Genomic DNA, 1,111 nt, shown 5'->3' on the forward strand with positions numbered 1-1,111 from the left:
GGGCGAGCGGCACCGGGGCTGGGCGGGTCGCGGTTGTGCTCTGGGGGCCGGGTTGGTGGTGGCCGTGGGGAGGAGCTGGCGGTCAGCGCGGTCCGGTCTGGTCCGGAGGCGGGTGTTGGCAGTTCAGGTGTGGTCGGCCCTTTGGTCCCGCGATGCTCGCTTGTCCCCGGGGCGGCTCCCAGGGCTGGGGAGGCTGCGAGCCCGTCCCACCCCCCCAGCCCTGCTAGTCCCCTTTTGCCTCCTCCAGGATCTGGGGCAGGTTCTGGTCTTTGCGGACTGACAGCGGTTTGGCGGCGCTGCCCTAGTCCTGGATGGGCCTAAAATGGCGGTGAGGGGCTGGGAAGGGCCTGGGGGGCCAGGGCAGAGGCAGGGTGCTTCACTTACACCCAATGATGATCCCGATCCAGCCGTCGTCGTGCACGTGGGGAAACTCTGCAGAGACAGAGCGGGTGGCTGAGCCCGGGCTGCAGCAGGGTCTCTGTGCTGGAGCATCTCCTCTAACACGGGAGGCTCCCCCACCGTTGGGGTCCCACCACAGCACCTACCTGTGCCCATGTACCAGGGGTCCATCTCAGGGGGGATGAGGATGGTGGTGAGGGGAAGCATGGAGGCACAGCTCGACTCCACCAGCTCTCCCCGGATGCTGTAGGGCCGCACAACGCTGGTGGGGCGGAAGATGGCTTTGAGGGGGACAAGGCTGTTGAACTTCACCCCTGAGAGGCAGCCTGAGAAGCCGGGTGTGTTGTAGCGCTGGATCTCGGGGTCAATCACGCCGGTCTCTGTGGGAACACAGGAGGAGAAAGCTTATCCTCCATGGAGGATAAGGACCGTACTGGGCAGAGGAGACCCCAGTGCCTGCGGGGAGCCCAGAGCAGGAGGGGGTGACCAAGGGCAGGACCCAGCTCACCCATCACGCGCCCCAGGTATAGGTTTTTGGGTGAGTCCAGCTTGCTGTCCACAAACAGGGAGAACTGCTGCTCCATGACGGGGAGATAGTCCACCTGGGAGGCCGGTGCCCAGCGTCAGCACCCGCTGAGCCTCCTCTGCCTCCTGCCACCCTGCCCATGCCCCCCTCCTAGCCTGACCCCCAGCCCCGCCGCCCCCCCGGCCC

At 66.6% G+C, this 1,111-nt stretch overlaps 1 protein-coding gene across 1 annotated transcript in view; it reads right to left on the reverse strand.

Annotated features, from left to right (window-relative positions):
• Positions 1 to 223: 223 nt before the first annotated feature.
• Positions 224 to 1,111, reverse strand: part of LOC104135040 (contactin-associated protein 1) — a 15,360-nt gene continuing 14,472 nt past the window's right edge. Inside the window, 3 exon segments of the mRNA XM_035903431.1 lie at positions 224 to 432; positions 546 to 779; positions 908 to 1,001. Coding sequence (XP_035759324.1) covers positions 224 to 432; positions 546 to 779; positions 908 to 1,001 — 537 coding nt within the window.

Source organism: Egretta garzetta, unplaced genomic scaffold (assembly GCF_000687185.1).
Source record: "Egretta garzetta isolate BGI_Z169 unplaced genomic scaffold, ASM68718v1 scaffold100, whole genome shotgun sequence".
NCBI classification, from domain to species: Eukaryota; Metazoa; Chordata; class Aves; order Pelecaniformes; family Ardeidae; genus Egretta; species Egretta garzetta.